At 33.4% G+C, this 20,967-nt stretch overlaps 1 protein-coding gene across 1 annotated transcript in view; it reads right to left on the minus strand.

Annotated features, from left to right (window-relative positions):
* The window catches only part of LOC104994685 (SWI/SNF-related matrix-associated actin-dependent regulator of chromatin subfamily A containing DEAD/H box 1), a 23,583-nt gene extending 2,842 nt beyond the window's left edge, over positions 1-20,741 (minus strand). Inside the window, exons 1-14 of the mRNA XM_010848346.1 lie at positions 18,392-20,741; positions 12,467-12,557; positions 9,498-9,597; positions 8,035-8,094; positions 7,855-7,930; positions 6,735-6,870; positions 6,039-6,176; positions 4,781-4,876; positions 4,569-4,686; positions 4,236-4,357; positions 3,351-3,539; positions 2,646-2,764; positions 1,631-1,813; positions 415-524 (exon numbers count right to left, since the gene is read on the minus strand). Coding sequence (XP_010846648.1) covers positions 415-524; positions 1,631-1,813; positions 2,646-2,764; positions 3,351-3,539; positions 4,236-4,357; positions 4,569-4,686; positions 4,781-4,876; positions 6,039-6,176; positions 6,735-6,870; positions 7,855-7,930; positions 8,035-8,094; positions 9,498-9,597; positions 12,467-12,557; positions 18,392-18,582 — 1,729 coding nt within the window. The 5' untranslated portion in view covers positions 18,583-20,741. The remainder of the gene's footprint in view (positions 1-414; positions 525-1,630; positions 1,814-2,645; positions 2,765-3,350; positions 3,540-4,235; positions 4,358-4,568; positions 4,687-4,780; positions 4,877-6,038; positions 6,177-6,734; positions 6,871-7,854; positions 7,931-8,034; positions 8,095-9,497; positions 9,598-12,466; positions 12,558-18,391) is intronic.
* Positions 20,742-20,967: the final 226 nt, after the last annotated feature.

The following is a 20,967-nucleotide window of genomic DNA, read 5'->3' on the forward strand; positions in this document are numbered from 1 at the left end:
CATTTTATTGTACTCTAGAGTAATGAGTATTTTGCTAGTCAAAATGAAATTAATATAAATGTTAGAGTTCTTAAGAACTTAATATTGTGCCATGTGCTTTGGATTCATAAATATTTCTAATATAGTAAGTGAATTATAAAACTGCAGATAAAATTATGGACCCAATTTTATTTCTGGGATATTTTTGTGTCAGAGACTGAGAATGGAAGAGACAGAATTTTTCAAAATCAAAGTGGTTTTATCAGTTCTGGCAAAATGATCTTAGTTACTGCAGTACTTTTAACACAAGTATGCTTATGTTCTCCTGTGCTATCCATTAATCTGCATACCAATCAAGGACTCAAATCATCTTTGTTACTCCCTGCTATTGCTAAATTGACGCCTTTCCATATTTTATGCTGATAAAAAACTTACCTTCATCTACTGTGGTCATATCTTGTTCTAGTTTCAATTTCTGTTGATTAATTTTTAGCATGGATTCTTCAATTGTCCCTTGGCCTATTAATTTTATAACTAGTACTTCTCTAAAGAAAACACAAGATATGTTCACTGGTTACTTAATATAAAATTATTTGATATATATAAACTATGAAATACATAAATCGCTTAAGAATGCAGTAAGAATAATTAGAAAATTGTTTTAATGAATACATCCATAAATTTAAATTCTTTTATTCACACTACTTGAGATTGACATTTTCTGAGCATGTCACTTTCAAACATCCTTACTGATCCAAAGGATAAGAAAAAAGGTATCTATAAAAATTGCTGGTATAACTGTATTACAACAAACAATTCTGGGTTCAGGTAGGTATTTCATTTAACAAAGAACATGCTTTTCTTATCAGGTTCCCAGAGATATAATTTAGTACAAAAAGTATGGAAGTGTTGTAAAGTACAAGGATTACATAGGAGGTTTTAGTTCTACAATAAGTACTAATAAATATTTGGTTCACAAATGAACTTATCAATGTCTTTTGGAAATACAGTAAAACACCCCACAAAGACTGATTGTTTGCTGTTTACATTGAGAACAGAGCTGAATTATAGGTATTTTCACCTCTTTATGTCCTGTGAGCAATGTCTAATTTAACCTTCACCTAAAATACCTACAGCTCACATAATCTATTTCCTATGAGGTAAGAAGGTAGCAACTGTATCACACTACCAAATGTGTCTGGCTCTTACATGGCTTAACAAGAAGTTATTTCAATTACTAATCTTTTTCAAAGGGGCTGGGCCATTGGTAGGACTTCGTTTTCATTAGTTGCAGAACGATATGGACTGGGGGTGGGAGGTTATTCTGTTTTATTTTTTAGGCTGCACCATGTAGCTTGTGGGATCCTAGTTCCCCAACCAGGGATTGAACCCGCTCTCCTGGCAGTGAAAGTGCCTAGTCCTAACCCCTGGACCTCCAGGGAATTCCCTGCTTTAATTACTAGAATAGGAATAGGTTATATAGTGGAGTTCATTTCCAACACTGTTGATATAAAATACCACAGGGGTCTTGCTTTGCTGAAAATATAAAAACAAAAAACTAAGAAAGGACATCTGACAGATCATATTCTAATACTCTATAGAAATTAAATTGGCATTTAATTAAAAATAAATTTCAACTGCAAACACTCACTTCGTCTGGCCTACTCTATGGCATCTATCTTCTGCTTGTTTGTCATTGTAAGGATTACAGTCAATATCATGAAGTATAACAACATTTGCTGAAGTCAGGTTTATTCCTAAGCCGCCAGCTTTTGTTGACAGCAGAAAGACAAAGATATCCATATCGGTATTAAACTCATCAATTAGATGAATCCTATAAGATAAATATATTAGGGTAAATATCACAAAAAGGTTTATAATGAAAACTGAAAGCAATCACATCACATGGAAAATAAACTTCAAGATGTAAATATATGCTCTTGGCACTCTAGTTATTTTTCTTTTCTACACCATTTATCTCCCTACTATTAATAATTCTTACTTTTAACTATGCAGATTTGATTAATTCCTAATTAATTTTGTCTTTTGTTAAAAGACTCTTGGCTTTTCTAAATTCTGATACGGCTTTGTGATCTTTAACCTTCTTAGAGTCAGTCAGTTATGACTCACAGACAATATCCCTGATGAACTATGCATTTCAAGATTAAAATGGTTAAAACTATAACCATTAAAACTATAATGGTTTGTTCTCTTTAGCATTACTTCTCTTCCTACTCAATGCAGGAAAAAAAAATTTACTCTAGCTGATAAAAAAATAAACCAAAGATATAATGCAGTTTAAACACACTAGAAAAAGCACTGCTTTTAAGACAACCAAAACCCCAAACTTACTCAACTACCCTCAAAACAAAAGATTTTAAGGTAATCTTGGTTTAAAGACAATGTGCTTTAGACTTGGAATGATTTTCAAAGAGAAAAGCACTGACATACATCTAACTCTACTAGTTGTTTCAAAATGTATTTGACTATGGTTCAGAACAAAAATTAAATTTTCCTCATCTTAAGGTAATGAATGATCTAAAGTAACCAAACATAAGACTCAAAGCAATATACAATTCTATGAAAAGCTCTAGACATTTAAAATTCTAACATTTACTCTTATTTGAGAGTAAGGTAGAGATTTTCTGAAACCAAAGTATACCAACCTTTCAGAAATCTGAGTCTTCCCATCTAATCTGAGGTACCTATGCTGATGATGTTTTAAGAGAACCTCTAAAATATCCAGCATCATGGTAAATTGACTAAATAATACAACTCTATCACCCTGTGGAAATACATATATTAGTTAGGTACATAAAAATAAAATAATTATCTAATGAAAAACTGCCTCTTTAATAATAACAATAATAATCAAGTAGTCATAGCTAAGATAAATTTCTTATTTTAGATTATATTATCTTCTAAACTTTGGACCTAAAATTGATTTTTAAGACTAATTAATGGGAATAGCTACAAAAAATACTAATTAGATTGTGATCTTACAAATCTAAGCTATTTCACATGTAAACATTATGCATTAATTTATGTTAATGCTCACATATAAGGATTAATTTATGTTACCATGTACCTTCAAAATACTAATTTTGAAGCAATTATATACAATGTCACCTATGAAATAATGACAAGATTATTTAAAAAATATAAATACATTCTACTAACTTCTATTAGATGGAGGAAAAGTAATCAGGAAAACATGCCCAAATACATCCAAAAAATGCTCAAAACATTAATTTCTAGAAGAATGCAGAACATAGGCTAAAACCTCAAGAAAGTCAAATCATGCCAGAACTATTTTAAAGTAGCTGAACTAACTGGGAAAACATATAAGGGAGAAATATTCTTCTTAGTACCTTCTGCTTCAATTCAGACAAGATGCATCCTAAAACTCGGAATTTTCCAGAATCTAAAATCAAGTCCATGTCTAACTGGAAGTTATTAATATGTCGATACTGTTTACAAAGTACATGTAATTCAAAGTCTGTCATAACTTCCATATCTTCAAAGATCAGGTCAGGGTTAGCCTCACAATGTGTAGGTTCCTCAAAATAAAACAAAACAATATACACCTCAAAATGAAGATAATTTATAATATGATTAGAACAATCTAAAAAAATTGTTCAGATCAGATAGAATATCTAAATCATTAGGTATTTCAGTGCAACAGATTTGGCAAAGGAAATTAATAATTATTTTTTAGCTATAATACAGATAAGAAGTTCTTACTGTTTTAGAGATAATATACTGATATATTTACAGTTGAAATAATGTCTAGAATTTGGTTCAAAATAATCCTGGGGAGGATTCTAGGTGAAACAAGAGAGAGCAATCTCCTTCCAGATGATAACTGTAAAATATGGGTGAACGTTACACAGGTAGAAGCTTTCATTACACAATTCTCTCTACTTTTACATGTCTAACATTTTCCACGAGTTTAATATAAAACACAGATACAAAAGCATATGGCTGTGTTCGAACAAAGCGTTATTTGTAAACATAGCTACTGTCATATTTGGCCTTGTGGTCATAGTTGGCTGACTCTTGATGTAGACTGTCAATCCTTCTTGGCTCTTATGTCTCCTAATTGTTTTCAACTTTGTCTTAAAAATGTTTTTCTTAAATATTTGGTTAAAGGGTTAATACCCTTATTAGGTTCAATGGTCTGACTTTTAGACTAACAATGAATCTAAAGCTTAATAGTGCTAATAAAGCTTACTGTTAGCATACAAAATCCTTACCTTTAGCATAAGCTGAGACATTTCCTTGAGTTTTTCAGCTGTGTAATATTGGCGATGTAATAAAGGATGATTGGCCATTTTTCTCAATTGCATCATGACATTGCACATTTCTGTATTTTTTTCTGTGATCCAAAAGTACACATTAAAAAAAAAAAAAACAAGTTGATGGCTGTTTGCTGAAATACATCTCAATGCAAACAAAAGGTTTTAAAACTATTTCTTCAAATTGCAACTTAAAAAAAAAAAGCAAATCCCACTATCATACGATTAAACAAAAAAACAGTCCCAGTACAGGATTATTCTTTACATAAAACTGTGAAAATAAGGTTATACCCATGTTATTGATAGACTTTTTCAATCTGTTGAAGAGATTCATATAGAGTTGTTCCTGCTTCTCTGACATTGCACATAACTCAATTCGATCTTTTTTGGGGGGCAGCTGCTTGAGAACCTGTGAAAGGAAAACAGTTTAAGCAGATCATTCAAATAAAGAGTAGAAAAGATTTTAAAACCAATCATAATAAAAATACACAGATAAGAGTTACCTCTTCTTTTACTCTTCTGAGAATAAATGGTTTTATAATTTGTTTTGCATGTGCTATTCTCTCCTTTTCATATATACTTTGCTCATCTGCTGGTTTCTAAGTAAAGTAAGAACATGACATTTTAAAGTTATTACACAACATGAAACTCTCCCTCACTACATTGAGTTGTTTCCCATAGAAATTCAATTCATTCTAGACGGAACTTGAATTCTGGGCTGACGTATGGCTCTTAAGACTCCACATGTACTTGCAGGTGTTGTGACAAATCAGGTACTCTCCGGAGGTAATGAAACTGAACTGCACTAGGACACTGTTCAGAAGTTATTAACTGAGGAGTCATTACTGATCACACAGATAACTCTCTTAAAAAGATGTGTATGTATTTAAGGGAGTTTGGGTGGAGGTAAAGAGAGAGAGAAGTAGAAACTTGTTTGTTATCTATTTGTGGAAAATGGCCCCCAAAGAAAGCTAGTGCAGGTGATGCAAATAATTAGTCTACAGAAATAGGGTAGTTCCTAGCCAAAACCTGTTAATTTTGGAGAAGAGGATTTTTATTCTAAGATTTTAAAGGAATCCTCCATATCCTATGATCTGCTAAGACCACCAAGTGGGAGGGACTACATTAGTGAAATCAGAAAGACAGCTGGCAGTAGAAGATTATCAGAAAATTCTCGTAAAATACATGTGATTTGGGAGAGTGTCAAGAACCTATATAAACATTGTTGTGCTGGAAAATCAGAGTTCCTGAAAACTACACTCTCACTTTTTCTAAGTAACAGGGAAAAAATTAACCATATTTTCTTCTAAATAAGATTTCTTTATTGTGACTTTTATGGAGTCTTAATGCAAAACATATCTCCCAGTATATGAATTTTTGGGATATTCTATCTTGCCTGGCTTTATAGTTTACCTATTAAAAAAAATGCTAATTTACCTAATTTTAAAAAAGAAGATGACATGATCAAACTTTCTCCACATATTAAATATCTGAGCTATCCACTAATTTGAAATGATGATTCAGAAAATCAGGATATTAAAAACCAAAACTTTCAGACAATGATTATAGAAGCCTCCAGTTTACTTCCCATTGTATTTTGGCTGACTTCCCAACTCATCCAAATACAGGGATATCAACCACTTAAACTTATTTCATAAGCACACATCTCTGATGAAAACAAGAAAAAAGACAAAATTAAAAAATGGTCCAGATAAAACACAAAGTAAGACATTTGAGAAAAAAATATGAATTTATGCTTACTGTCTTAGAAGAAAACATTCTTCGTATTTCACTGGTGCTACTACTGAACATATGTGGCATAACAAAATTCAACAGCGACATGAGTTCTAACAGGTTATTTTGCACAGGTGTGCCTGTGAGCAGCAGACGGTTATTTGCCTATGAACAAAGATAAAGTTTAGATTAGTGTTGCCTTAAAAGAAAAAAATATTTATATACTTTTTGGTTATCTCCCTCAGTGGAGGAGAAAAAAATTAAAATCATTATTAGTAATAAAATATTCTGTGATGAAAGATAAGTAATTCTAAAAAATTATCATCTATTGTACTTAAAGGTAGAATATATAAAATAGTTTATAAGTGGCTAACTCATGTTCCCACATTACTTTTCTATGAAGCAATGAAAGAAGATAGATTACATCTGATATCCATAAAGTTTATCCTATAGTACAAAGGTTGGCAAACTGAAGCTCATGAGCTAAGAATGGTTTTTACATTTTTAAAGGGTTTAAAAAAATAAAAAGCAAAAAACAAGTGATAGTAGCTATGGCTCATGGAGCCATAGTAGAATGGCTCATGGAGCATGAAAAGTTACTTATCTGGTCCTATACAGAAAAAGTTTACTGATCCCTAATTTAAGATACCATACACACACACACACACACACAAAATCTAAAATTTTATCATACTTGGAAAAATTCAGAGAACATTCTCTTACATTAATTGTCATAAGGTGCTGGTAGCGGATGGAGCCCATATTCTTCAGCATATGGCCCTCATCAAAAATTGCATAATTCAGTTTCAGCCGACGAAACAGACTACGATCATCAGAACTGCTGATGGCACAGTTATACCTGTCACCAAAAGAAAAAATCAGTCTCTAAGAATAAACCTTTAAAAGCATGAACTCATGTGAGATTAATGTTTCAAAAAATTATTTTTATTTATATATTTTTAATAGCTAGTACCTAACATAGCTGGTACTCAAATAAGTACTGATGCACTTATATCCAATAATTACCGATGTACATGTAAGTGTGTATATGTTAGTCACTCAGTTGTGTCTGACTCTTTGCGACCCGATGGACTAGAGCCTGCCAGACTCCTCTGTCCATGGAATTCTCCAAGCAAGAATACTAGGGTGGGTAGCTATTCCTTTCTCCAGTGGACCTTCCTGATTTAGGGATCGAACCCAGGTTCCCTGCACTGCAGGCAGATACTTTACCATCTGAGCTACCAGGGAGGATGATGCACATGTAACCAAGTTACAAAAGCTGCAATATGCAGTTAAAAGACAATTTATGTGTTGTAATTAGACAACCTCTACACATCTAGAAGAGGCCAATTTGGGTACAATTTATATGTGATCTGCAATTATCACACACTTTGCTTTATGAACTGTTACATCTTAAGAAGCAGTAGGGAAAAAAAAACAAACAAACATGAAGCTAAGACATTTCTGTTAAGAACATAATGTTCTGTGCTTAGTTGTTCATTATATTAAACTGGTAGAGTGAATCCAAGAAATAACAATTAATAGCAGCTAGCAGTACAAGACTATATATGAAAATGGAGTCTCTTTTATTAAGAAAAGATGAATTCTGGATGAATTCTTTTAATCATGGTCTCCTACAGAATTAATTAAAAAGTGTTATTATGGTACTACACACCAAACTGAAAAATGCGTAAATCTTCAACATAACTCATTATATTACTTTTGTTTCATAGTCCTTAGCATAAATTTTATTTCATTTTACTACTATTTTAAAAACATTTTTAAAAAAAGATTTGGTGGCTATCCATTTTTTTTCTTCCAATTTTTTTTTCTCAATACTTACGTGGTCACGATTACATTGTATTCTTCATATCTACTATGAATGTTGTATCTAATCTGTTTACGTTCTTCTTGAGAACCTAGAATTTAAAGATGAAACATACAAATTGATTTATTGTACTTAACTGTATGTTAAGATTTTAAAGAAATTTCCAAAGTTAAGAGAATAATGACATACTCTTACCATAGTAACAGAGCACCTTTAAAGTGGGGCACCATAAATTAACTTCTCTTAACCAGTTATCTATGAGACAAAAGAGATATTACTTGCATCTGCTACAACAGGATATATGTGTGCAATGAAATGAACACTAAAGTCTAACAAGTTCCACCAGGAAATTCTTTTAAAAAGTAACAGAAGATGATTTTGAAAAATCACAGACTCTTCACAATTTTATCCCTGTGATTTTCAGGTGGCATCAAAATAAAGAGCAGAAGCCCAATCATTATATTTACAGATGCTTATTAATTTCTAATTTTGACATTTCTTTTTTTGGGGGGGTAGGGTACATTCATACATACATTCTCTGACTCCAGTCTACAATGAATTGAAAAAGAATGAAACAGTAATTTGAATTGGGATGAATTGCATATTTCTCACTTAATAAATGTTTAATTATAAGTTTAAATCACTTCAGATCAGATCAGATCAGATCAGTAGCTCAGTCATGTCCGACTCTTTGTGACCCCATGAATCGCAGCACGCCAGGCCTCCCTGTCCATCACCAACTCCCGGAGTTCACTCAAACTCACATCCATTGAGTCAGTGATGCCATCCAGCCATCTCATCCTCTGTCTTCCCCTTCTCCTCTTGCCCCCAATCCCTCCCAGCATCAGAGTCTTTTCCAATGAGTCAACTCTTCGCATGAGGTGGCCAAAGTACTGGAGTTTCAGCTTTAGCATCATTCCTTCCAAAGAAATCCCAGGGCTGATCTCCTTCAGAATGGACTGGTTGGATCTCCTTGCAGTCCAAGGGACTCTCAAGAGTCTTCTCCAACACCATGGTTCAAAAGCATCAATTCTTCGGCGCTCAGCCTTCTTCACAGTCCAACTCTCACATCCATACATGACCACAGGAAAAACCACAGCCTTGACTAGATGAACCTTTGTTGGCAAAGTAATGTCTCTGCTTTACTAGGTTGGTCATATGCTATCTAGGTTGGTCATAACTTTCCTTCCAAGGAGTAAGCGTCTTTTAATTTCATGGCTGCAGTCACCATCTGTAGTGATTTTGGAGCCCAGAAAAATAAAGTCTGACACTGTTTCCACTGTTTCCCCATCTATTTCCCATGAAGTGATGGGACCGGAAGCCATGATCTTTGTTTTCTGAATGTTGAGCTCACTTAGCTTCCCTTAAATTAATTACTCATGAAACAATTTAAAAGTATTACGAAAACAATCTTTTCAAATGATATTTGATCTGTAATAATTTATAAGCTGAATAACTTACTTATACTGAGTTATTTTCTTTAAAAAGACTTCCAGTATAATAACACACATATGCAAAGGGAGAAAAGTTATAAGGAAACCACAAAAATGAACATCCACCTCCACAAACTAAGAAATCACACACACACACACACAGTTTTTCTTCCCTTCATATAAAACACTATTTAGTCAAGTAAAATTGTCCACAGTATTACAAACCTATAGTTGATGCTGGAACAACAATCAAATGAGGACCTTTATTACCCTCCTGATAGAGGTAAGCCAGAAATGCAATAGCTTGAATAGTTTTTCCCAGGCCCTAAAATAAAAGTTTAAAAGAAAACATATTAAATGTAAAATCAAACAAAAGACTCAAATAAATACTGGGAAAATGAAAGAAAAAAGAATATTTCTGGTTTTATTTATTTATGATTCCCCACAATGTAACTCTACTGTATTCTTAGTTCTCAATAACCAAAAAACAGATCATAATCTCCAAGTGATACTACAACTTAAAGAGTGGGATGTATTTTAACTGCTTGTTAATATGTGATACACACTAATATGAAAGACCTCTGCTTGCATATAAAGAATATAATTTTGGTAACTGTTAATATAAAGCAACCATTTAATACATACTGGATTGATAGAAACAGCGTTCCATTGAGTAACTGGAGTTGAATATATACCCATCCTATTACTTAGCAATTTTACTCCTAAGAATATATTCAAGAGATATGAGAGCATATGTCTATGAAAAATCTTGGGTAAGAATACTGATGCACTCTTATTATAATAACCACACCCTGGAAATAATCTAAACTGCCAGGAGAGTGGGTAAAAAGCAACCACCACCACCAAACCACTAATACATGGAAGAGCATGGATTAATCTTAGTAATGTTATTATGTACCAAATGAACCAGAAACTATTTAAACACTATATGTTGTATGGATCTATTCATACAAAGTTCAGAAATCAGAAAAAAAAATTATTGTACTGTGATAGGTGTCAGAATAACGGTGGTGTTTATGACTGAAAAGGAGCATAATGCAACTTTCTGGGATGATGGAAATGTTGATCGAGAGGCAGTCACGTGGGTGTACATACATGTAAAAAGTCACTAAGTTGAACATTTGTATGCACGTCAATGAAGTATTATATTAAAAAAAGGCTGCTGCTGCTAAGTCGCTTCAGTCGTGTCGGACTCTGTGCGACCCCATAGACGGCAGCCCACCAGGCTCCCCCGTCCCTGGGATTCTCCAGGCAAGAACACTGGAGTGGGTTGCCATTTCCTTCTCCAATGCATGAAAGTGAAATGTGCAAATGAAGTCGCTCAGTCGTGTCCGACTGACCCCATGGACTGTAGCCTACCAGGCTCCTCCGGCTATGGGATTTTCCAGGCAACAGTACTGGAGTGGTTTGCTATTTCCTTCTCCAAAAAAAAGCTAGAGGAAGAACAGCTCCTCAGGAGAGCTAAACATTGCCAACTGTTAGGAACTGAATTGCTCCCAACCCCAAATTTACATGTTGAGTCCTAATTCCCAATGTTAAGATTTTTGGAGATAAAGCCTTTAAAGAGATAAGTTAAATATAGAGTCATAAGGGTAAGGGCCCAACCCTAATCTTTAAGAAGAGACTGAATGTGCCCACAGGAAAAGCCATGTGAGGACACAGCAATGTGTCTATCTACAAACCAGACGGTAGCCTCTGGTGAAACCAAACCTGCCAACACTTCGATTTTAGACTTCCAGTCTCCAGAACTAAGAGAAATTTCTGTTGTTTAAGTCTCCCTGTCTTTAATATTTTGTTAGGGAAGCCCTAGCAGACACTACCTTATCATAAATATTGTACTTTACAGGATACAAAAACAGTTCCACATAATATATCTCATCGATACCAAATATAAATGATATAGGAATTACTTATGCTTTATTAACTTCAGTCTTGAGAGATTAGGTCATTTGGTAAAGGTCAGGCGGCCCATGAAAGACAAATGTAGACCCAGAACCCAGACTTGATTTCCAAGTCCAGTTTCCACAATTGTACTATTCTATATACTATATATAACTTCTAATTATTTTTAAATCCCGCATATATTATTCACTATTCTAAATCATTTCTATGTTTTAACAAAAGTATGAGGTACATGTAGGAATTGTCTTAAAATACTGACGATTATTTTACTAGAAGCGAAATAGAGGACAAAGATTATCTTTGTTTTTATTTTGAAACTCTACACAGTGTAAAAGAGCTGACTCACTGGAAAAGACCCTGATGCTAGGCAAGATTGAAGACAGAGGATCAGATGGTTGGATGGCATCCTTGACTCAACAGACATGAGTTTGAGCAAATTCCAAGAAACAGTGAAGGACAGGGAAGCCTGCGTGCTGCAGTCCATGGTGTCACAAACAGTCGGACGTGATTGAAGAGAGTGAACACCACCCCCACCACAACTTAATACATATATATTCAATAAACATTTTCTCCACTGAACATGATTCATTTTTTAATAAACACTTTTTAAAAAGTATAGTTGGCAGAAGGAAGGTAAAAGTTAGATTAAAGGTCAAGTTTCTACATGACAATACTTGGACTATTGGCTGTAATGAACTTCCTAAGCTTACCTTCAAGTAAAATGTGATTGGGAAAAGAACAGAAACTCAGAGATCTCTAATAAAAGTAAAATGGCTGAGATGATGGTGATGATAAATGTGTAGATTTACTTACTGACAAGGACAAGTATCTATGATCAATTTTAAAGGCAGCTATAGAAAAGCACATGCATTAAAATCTCTTTTAGTATAATATATATATGTACATGTATATATATGTACGATGCATTCAAACACATCTGCAGAATAATCTGGAAAGATACAGCAAAATAAATATTTAAGGTGATAGGATTATGTGTGATATTGTTTTTTTTCCTATGTATTTTTATGTAACATCTAATTTTTAAAATATATATTTATTAATTTGATGAGAAAGACAAAAAACCTATTTTCATTTCTGAGAGGAAGTAAGGAGGCTAAAACTCACATAAGCAATCGAAAACTGAGAAGGGCAAGTGGCCTTATACTTTGCTAAGAGCAGTAAACTAACAGGGTCCAAGGGAAATTTTCATTTTTTAAATGACAGCAAGGATGCCTACTAATAGTATATCCTAGAAATAGAGTACTACTTACCATTTCGTCTGCCAAAATGCCATTAAGTCCATGTTTATGTACCAGGGCCAGCCAATTCAAACCAACCTTCTGATAGGGCTTGAGTGACAAACTGGTAAAGAGAGAGTTACCGAATGTTATAGCTTTATAATTCTATTAACTTTCTCTACTAGTTTTCTGAGATGCAATTTAGGTCTACAATGTACACAAAAAGGAAAGTATCTAGGTGTGGTCTTACCTTTTAACTTACAGTTATTAATAAAAGCTATTTACACTTAAGAAAATGAACCCAAAACATAATACGTTTTAAAAAGTCTCTCAAATTTTATTCTGTATTTGTTGACTTACTTCTTCTGGCAATAAGAATTACAAAAGGTATTGTCGTATTCAGTTAAAACGTAATGCTACGAAATTAATTACATAAACAATCAGACTATTAACTATGGTAACATATTACAAAGCTAACATTTATATTAGAAAAATGCATTCATATGAATGAGTATTAGCACACTAAGGAACTTAAAAGTATCAGAACAAAAACATAAGCATAATTTGCTACTTTGCCAGGCTGATTTAATAAACACTTTCTGAATGAATGCCAATCACCTTTAATGTCGCTGATATATATAATTATAGAGCATGTATGCATTGTGTATTTATGTTTGAACTATGTATAAATGTAAACTTGCTAGGCGTCAATAAATACCAATGAATAGAAAACAGCAGGCAAGTGTCAAAATGTTATTTAATTTGTGAACACATAACAGATTAATCCCTGGGATTAACTTTCTTGAAAGATAACATGGAAGGGTTACAGCAGACGAAAACAACAGTTTTTTCTCAAAGTTCAAGTTGTTAAAAACTAGTATTTACTGAACATCTATTATATACACAGATACACAAAAATATCATTTTCAGGTATCACCTCATTCATAGAGGTAGGCTATCATCATTTTAACAGATGAAAAAACCTGAGGCTCAGCAATTTGCCTGAGGCTGCATAACTACAAAGCAAAATCTCATGGATAAAATTTTAACCCAGAAAGTCTCTCTCACTCAAAAGCATATTCTTATACTCTCGAGGGCAGCTTAAACCCCACATTAACATAAAAACTTAAGACAAGGCCATGCTCCTCATTCTACAGTTTTTATTCTGTCCCTTTAATTTCTGTTGCACATATCCTATCTGCACATAGGGAATGTGTCTAGACACAGCCATGGGTATGATAAATGGTTAATGGGTCAGATTCTGAAATCCAGACACTTTAACTAGAACAGGGGTCAAAGAGGTAAGGCAGAAAGGTATCCATCTTAAATCAGAACCTATTCTTCAACTGTGGGGTGTGCAATCTGCAAAACATTTCTCAACTGAAAAAATTAAAAGTAGAGGTAGAAAAAAGTCAGCAGTGTTGCTGAAGCCTTTACAGTTCATTTCTTAAAATGTCTTTGGTCTTCTTGGCCAATACTATTTCTATGCCATTAGAAAAGTAATAATAAGTAGAATATACTATCGAAGGTATTTCAATTTTTCAGATCCAAATAAATTCTACTATACTGGTAGTCAGAATAAATGCTAATACTGGACTCAAGACACTCTACTATGGGCTTTACATGCATTATTACTTTATTTAACCTACATTATAAAGTAGGTACTATTACTATAATCATCTCCATTTACAGATAAGAAATCCTCCCTGGGATTCAAAGAAGTTAAGTAACTTCCTAAGGTCACAGTTATCCAGATCTGTGTCTACAGTTGGTAGAGTAGAGCTGGTATTCAATCCAGGTCTCATCCAGAGCTCTGCCTTCAATCACTAAACAGCAAATATGAAAGTTTTCTCTTTCTGACCCACCTACTCTACAGTCAGGACTTTGTATTTTTAAATTGAACTTTCTATTATTTTTCTGAGTCATTCCTAACGTCTTAGTCATCCCCTACATATCAAGGTTCACATTCCATGAAAATGATGAAAAACTCGATAAGGTAGGCACATTGCTGCTGCTGCTGCTGCTAAGTTGTTTCAGTTGTGTACGACTCTGTGCGACCCCACAGACGGCAGCCCACCAGGCTCCCCCATCCCTGGGATTCTCCAGGCAAGAACACTGGAGTGGGTTGCCATTTCCTTCTCCAATGCATGAAAGTGAAAAATGAAAGTGAAGTCGCTTAGTCGTGTCCGACCCTCAGCGACCCCATGGACTGCAGCCCACCAGGCTCCTCCGTCCATGGGATTTTCCAGGCAAGAGTACTGGAGTGGGGTGCCATCGCCTTCTCCAAAGGTAGGCACATTACATCACTTCTAAACACATGCCAAGAGCCAATATGCTATCTCAATGTAAACTGATCACAAATAGCCAAAAAATATTTTTAACAAACAAAAGTGACTGAATCTATGCATCACTAACACATGTTGAGAAATGAGTCTATTAAAATATTCTTGACTATACATAAAATTTTTAAAAAGTGATGAGATTGAGAATCACCTACTACATTGAATTTCCCATTCAAATACAATTGTTTCATTCACATTCATAAAGCAGCTATAGTAGTTGTTCTGATCAGGACATTAAATACCTTTATTGAGTACATGTATGTGTGTATTTGCTCTTCTGCTCAATTTATCTAAATTACAAGTAACTAAATTATCTAAATTACAAGCAACTGTCTGTTGCAGCACTGCTGCCCACAACACAAATCTTTTCAGAAAGCAGAAGGATCACTGAAAATGCAGTTTTGGTAAACATTTTTCAATTCACTTGTTAAGACAAGTTTTAAAACAGGGCAGCTATAGTCTTTGTCAGTCACTAGTATTTAGTTGCTATACAATTACATCTCCCATTAATTTTGACATTTCAACATTTTCTAAAAACTTTCGACTGCATATGAACCCCAACCACAAGTTTACAGGTAAGAATATAAATTGCTCAGGGTTATCTGAATGGTATGAAGTATAGCCTGGACCTTGTGAAGTGGGTAAGTGAACTCTTCTCAGTAAGGGACCATAACTATCCTACATTGTATCTTACCTCCCAATGAGGAAAAAAGTGATTTTAAGATTTTCTGAGGTCATGAAAGAAAATAAGGCAGCATGTTTAAAGTTACTTGTTTTGTTAGGGGGGGAAATCCTTTCAGATATAAGTTACTCTGATTTCTTTTCAGAGGGAAATTAAATTGGGTTTAAATTTCCTGTCAGAGAACACTAACTTCAAAATTATTTTGAAAGGTGAGAAAGGCCTGAAATAGAAAACTGGAGTATATACAGTGTGCTAAATTTAAGTGTAAAATGCAGAAGTAGAGGGCTAAACTTTTTGCAGTAGTTCATATGAAACAGATTAGGGATGCTAGTTGAAATTTTATATCCCTTAAGTATAACATGAATGCTGAAAATACTACCACAATAATAGTTTGTACTAAGAGCAGTATCCAAGCTTCTAAAATATTTATATCATAGGACTCTGAGTTAGTTGGATTACGTCTGCAGTATAGATTTGCATTTGATGTCACTGTCAAATGGTTTCACAGCAACTGTTTAGGAACAAGGATATGGAATCATCCTGTCAAGTTGAGGATGAACAAGATCAGAAGAATCTTAGTAGATTTAGCCCAGAAAAAGACACATAATTAAATATTATTTTACACTGAACATGTGAGATATCTTTTCAGTTAGAACAGTATAAAGCTGATAAAATGCTGATTACAGCTAAAGCTTGAGAGATGGCTACATTTATGATAGGAATAAAATAGGAGTAATGCTGAGGTTTGTTTTTTTAACTTTTCCCTCACTGTATTATTATATTTTAACTTAAGGCAATTTTAATTTTGATGTTTCAAAATAATGATTATGAATGTTAATGGTTTTTAGATACATATGAGAATTTTTTCTCTTGCCAGGACTTTAACAGGTTACACAGTTAAAAATATGTCATAGTTACACTATGTCTGTATTTTCTTTTATCTCTAAAAGGTTCTTTTTCTGTTATAATTCTTATAAATTCATAATAGGAAAATAGTTAACAAAATTTTGCTTCAAAATAAACTTAACTACAAAGAATTCATTCTGTTAAGCAAAAGCATAACGGGTTATTCATCAGGATTGCGTAATATTTTCTTCGGTGCTAGTAAATCCTTTCCCAAGGCAAGGAAAGTACTTTAAATGTTTCTATACTAAGCAGCCATTATGCTTGGCCAGTATACCAAGTAAAAGTCTGCAAGTTGCTTGTGTAACTTACAATGGCTAAAACAAAAGCCAAGACAATAAATTTCACCCCCTAGAAGTGTATCTAAATAAACTCTAGACTATCTGTACAGGTTTTCAGAAGCTGTACTTTGGACTAGATCCAATAAGCACCTAAAAAAAAAATAAACTATTTTTCTCATCTGTTCAATATTTCATAAAAAAGTCTTCAGTCTAATGGAAAGGATAGCTTTATTACCTGATCATACTATTTACAAGTGATAGGACTTTGTGGATGTGGGTTTAATAGAGAAATTTTTTAAGTGATGCAATAAAGCACTTGATTTTTTAAAATCCAAATTACGATAAAGTTGACTCAACTGGGTAAGCCTTGTAGAGTGAAGAACTCCCCATATCCAATGCTGTAGAACAAGAAGGAGCAGCTCCAACTACACTTTTAGGAGATGAATTTGCTGACATGGTCTTAGTTCTTTCTATGCAACAGAGAAAAGAGCTTCTTTGTGGGAAGTGCATCACGTTTCCCTACACCATCCCATAGCACCCTAGAAGGGCACAGAAAAGATTGTAGCTTACTATTAAAGGCCAGTAACCATATCCTGATTTTTTTTTTCTTATCTTGATTTTTAATTAACCAATGATCAGCAAATATGCTTTGATCATTAACTTAGTAAAATATCAGAAGTATATAAAATCACCAATGAAGGTAATTAATTTTTATGAGGCCCTGCTGTTAATCTTATTATATATCTACCAGAAATATTCCAAACAGAAATAATTCATTTAAAAAATTACATAACACTGCAGAGTATGGATATACCAAAAGTAATTCTAACTAGGCTCTGATCTTGGAAACCTCAACTGTTTCTGTGTTTCTGCCTCTGTATGTATTATCACAGTAAACGATTGTATACTTTTTTTAAAATGGAAGCATTCTGAACAGTTCTAGGTTTCCAGACAACTTAAAAATAAACTTTTAAAGGAAGTTCAAAACAACCGTGTGCCCACCATATCCCAACATCATGCAAAGTAGGGATGTTCACAATTACAAAATATTGTGTTAGTTATGTTCTGGTTGTTGGACAATTTTTTTTAGTGAAAATACTTTAGTGCTTATTTTTTGCAAGAATTCTGACAAGGTATTTTACTGACAGCAGCAGGTGGGGGAATATACTTCTTGTATTTTTTTTAAAATCACTTTTCCTTACATAATCTATTTAATAGAAGTATCCTTTTCATTTTTTATGTGTTTTTACCTCAAAAAGATTTAAAAATTTGGGCTTCTGAAAGCATTTAAAACATTTAATGACATATATAGATTATTTTAATCATTTCATTCAGGATTAAAAAGAAATTGAACTAAGACAAATTCTTACATTGATAGAATTCAGTAGCTGACTCTTCGAAGCCCTAAATTAAGTAAAGAGGTAGCTAAAACCACCTTTTCAGGTTATGTGACTGTATAAGAAATTATCTGTTATCACAAGGAAAACATAGGTTATGTAAGACCATATTTTTTCCCTCTAACTTACAATGTGATAATGGAGGAAGATATCCTGACTGAGAAGGGGAGAGGAGATCAATGGAAAAGAATTCACACACCACTCATGTACCATTTTAGGAAACCCTGGTTTTTCCTTTTGACATTAGTTTTCCTATTATTTCCACAGTTAAGTTTCCTAGGCACAATATAGAAATAAAAAAAACAACTTACACAACTGAGATAAGACAATAAATAGGTGCATACAAGTGTTACCTTTGGTTTAGAATGGAGGGTTGCTCTGTGTTCCATCCACCTCCATTTCCAGTGAGCATGGTAACTTGTTTTGTCAGTTTATTTGAAATGTCTTCACATTTGTTCATAAGCTTTATAACTACATCCCTTTCTTGAATCAGTGTTTTACAGTGCCATATCAAATCTTCTGATAAGCCATTCGTTTTGGACATCTTTGTGAACTATGGCATGAAAAGAAAAATAATTTAACAGTTCAGATCTAGAGTCAAACGGAGAGTCAATCTCAATTTTTCTCTGTGATGGAAAAAAGTTTCTTAAACTCTTATTAATGACCTTCCTTAATCAAGTGCAAAGACAATAGGCATTTTCATTATCATATTTCTCTTTGATAAATCTCACTGCCATCTTAAACTCATCATGTTGAAATAAAATACACCTTTCTCTTCAAAATACAGAATCCCAAGCTTGTTACTTTGATTCTAGTAGCTGTTCTCTTATGGGAGAAACTCTAACGTAATTGTTAATGTCTCCTATCAGTCATTTTTTTGCCTTTAAAACTCAATTCATTTCTATTACCAAAGGTAACAATACCAAATGTAATAACCTCAGACCAGATCTCTTATTTTTGTCACTTCCTATGAATATGACATACAGTCATATGACTATATGATTAATTTTTCTGAAACATACTTTTCCCTATCTAAGTACAACCCCTCAAGCTTTCAAAAACTCCAATTATTGATATTGTCCCTTGATATTTTACCCTAAACTGAGACTAATACTTGGAAGATACTGCCTGAATTAAAAGTTAGCTGTGACCAATTCGATAGTTTGATTAAACTTAAAAATAATATCAATTTCAACACAAGACTTGGATAAATGGTTTTGTGTGAAAACTCAGAATTTCTTTCAAAATATATTCGTATTTATTTTTCTAAAGGAGATACTGACTACTGCACAATGTAGAAGTTTTAACAGAATTAGAATTTTTCCACAGAGCTGAAAAATATACCCTGAAAAACTGTAAAAAAATATTTTTAGTGTAAACGATTAGAAAAAAATCCCAGTAGCTATTTGAAAACTGTTTGTTGGACAAAAAAACAAACAAACAAACAAAATTCAGAACAGAATAAAGCTAACTAAACTAAAACCATCTTATCAAGATAAAACCACACGATTTTGACTCATGACATCTTACTTGGAATATTTTTTCAAGTGTAACAAGAATCTCATTAACAACTCTAAATAATCCCTGTTATCACAATATTTCTAAGTTCACAGAAAAGCTCAAGCAATAGAAATTTAGTAAAGGATATGCTGAGAAAATTTCATAAATAATAGTTTATATTAATACATTTTTTATATCTAACTTAGTTGGTAAGAAATGAAATTTTTAATCTGTCCCAAAGCCATATTATTACTGTACTGCAGGAATAAAAAACATAACAAAACAAAGATGCAGCATGCCAAAAAATAGCACTGTGAAATACGAAGTCATTTGCACACTACTTTATATTTTCACAAGGACAACATACATTCATAATCACAATGTAACCTTCCATTTGGTACTTTCAGGGAAAAGATTTACACATAAAGAACCAGATGTGTAGGAATCAGTGCCTTGAAGATTTTAAGGAGGTTCTACTAGAACTTTTAATTACAGTATTTTTATTTAATGGAACGCCCCAAAACAACCTCATGTCTATTATGGGGTATGTGTTTGTGATATGTATGTGTGAGAGAGAACCAACAAGAATAGCCAGGAAGAAAAAAAAGAAACATACAGTGTGTGCTTTGTATGTGGCAGAGACTGCTAGGTAAGACTCATTAAGTCCCCACAACAAATTCAAGATCAGTCCACCAGTTCCGGATGAATAAATCAAGGCTCAATTCCCAAGGTTACAAAGCAGGATAAAAAGACTCCAGTCTATGCTCTTTTCACTAAAAACTAGTAACTCCCCAAATAAAATAAAACTGTGAAAGTTAAAAAGCAAAAACCCTTTTTTCCTGCAAATAACTGCCATTTATTGTGCGTTTTATTTTTAAATAAAATAACAATTTTATTTATCACTACCCTGGCTGGTAAACATACCCAGTATACAGACATATTCCCTGTTCTCATGTGGTTTACAGTCATTGGGAAAGACACACAACATACAATTTTAAGTGTTAACAACTGGTATTCCAAGTTGTTGTTCAGTCGCTAAGTCATGCCTGACTCTCACAAGGAAAAAAAAAACAAAAGCTCACGAGTATAATATAATTGAGGAAGTCCTTTCAGAGTAATAAGGCCAGAAATCGCAAAGAACAGTTTTGACTCAAAAAAGATCAATTTAAAATGTCACAACCTAGAGAAGTAAGATATAAACAAACAACTAACCAAACATTACCACTTCCTGATGAAAGAACACATCACCAACCATTTAATAGTACTGGTGGGAACATCTAATTCTAATTTTGTTACTTCTAATTCCACAGAAAATATAACCAGAAAAGCCCAGACTGGGAAGCTATAGAACAAATGATCCAGTTTCTTCACCAAAGATTACAGGAAGGGTTGGGGCAGGAGGGAGGGAGAGAGGCACAGGAAGGTGGGG

The sequence above is a fragment of the Bison bison genome, unplaced genomic scaffold, assembly GCF_000754665.1.
Source record: "Bison bison bison isolate TAMUID 2011002044 unplaced genomic scaffold, Bison_UMD1.0 scf7180017864263, whole genome shotgun sequence".
Classification (NCBI taxonomy): Eukaryota; Metazoa; Chordata; class Mammalia; order Artiodactyla; family Bovidae; genus Bison; species Bison bison.